Source organism: Protomyctophum bolini, assembly GCF_963924005.1.
Source record: "Protomyctophum bolini genome assembly, chromosome: 4".
Lineage (NCBI taxonomy): Eukaryota > Metazoa > Chordata > Actinopteri > Myctophiformes > Myctophidae > Protomyctophum > Protomyctophum bolini.
Window position 1 is genome coordinate 22,303,420 of NC_137865.1, and position 1,002 is coordinate 22,304,421.

General features: G+C 48.4%; 1 protein-coding gene across 1 annotated transcript in view; it reads right to left on the reverse strand.

The window, feature by feature from the left end:
* Positions 1 to 457: 457 nt before the first annotated feature.
* brsk2a (BR serine/threonine kinase 2a) overlaps positions 458 to 1,002 on the reverse strand; it is a gene marked incomplete at both ends in the record, with an annotated part of 291,437 nt that continues 290,892 nt past the window's right edge. The window contains one exon of the mRNA XM_080762132.1: positions 458 to 677. Within this exon, the coding sequence (XP_080618258.1) occupies positions 458 to 677 (220 nt within the window). The remainder of the gene's footprint in view (positions 678 to 1,002) is intronic.

Below are 1,002 nucleotides of genomic sequence, written 5' to 3' on the forward strand. Positions count from 1 at the left end.
ATCCCAGAGTTTTGTCTGTACACAATTGTACCTGTGCGTGTGTAGTGTCGTACATGTCATGTGGGTTTGGGTGGGCTCAACATATGGTGTGTCGGTGTTGTAAAATGTTTACGCTTCGTGTCATTGCAATGTTCAGATAAGTGTGATGACTGGAGAGAGGATGGGGTCAGGTGGGGGTGGGGCGAGGGCTTGTGTTGTCGTAGCCTTTGTAGCAATGAGGCCTTGTTAAGCTCGGTTTATACTTTGCTCAGAAGCCGTGCATGGCGAACAAATCAGATCCACAAAAGCCTGTGAAGAATCATATCCGCAACACGTTGTGGGCTTGTCGATCTTCTATGTTCGGCACGCGACTTCAGCACAATGAAGTATAACATGGGCTTTAGTCTGTGTGTGTGTGTGTGTGTGTGTGTGTGTGTGTGTGTTTCGACCGGGGAATAAAGGTTATTTCACTGTACGTCTAGTGAGGGTGGAGAAGGGGTAACAGAAGAGCAGGGCGGTGGTGGGTGCTGCAGATAGGTATAGTAGTCCGTATGAAGGGCCTGCCGCACACCTCAAAGAGCGACCCGCCCTCTGTCAACAAACCGTCCGTCTCGGCCCGGGCGCACTTGGTGGGCGGGGGGATGGAGGGATGGAGCAGGAAGGAGGAGGAGGGTCTTAATAGGTCTTCTGGATAATTCCTGGTGTCGGAAAGAGGTCAGGTCATCAACACGCAAACACACAGGTTTAGCGGCAATGCAGCAACGACAGAACAGGACAGGTGTTGAGATGGATGACGATGGAAGGTTGGTGATGAATTGTGATGATGTTTCATTGACTCTTTTCCCCACTACGAAGGGTTTTGAACCTTCATAGTTTTAGCTTCCAGGACCATGATGACCTGTGTGGTTCTGTGATGTTCCCATATATAATCCGTGGTAACTAAATACATTTAGTCATTTCCCATTGTCTGTACTTTTACTTCTACTCCACTACACCTCAGAGGCAAATATTGTAAATTTTAGA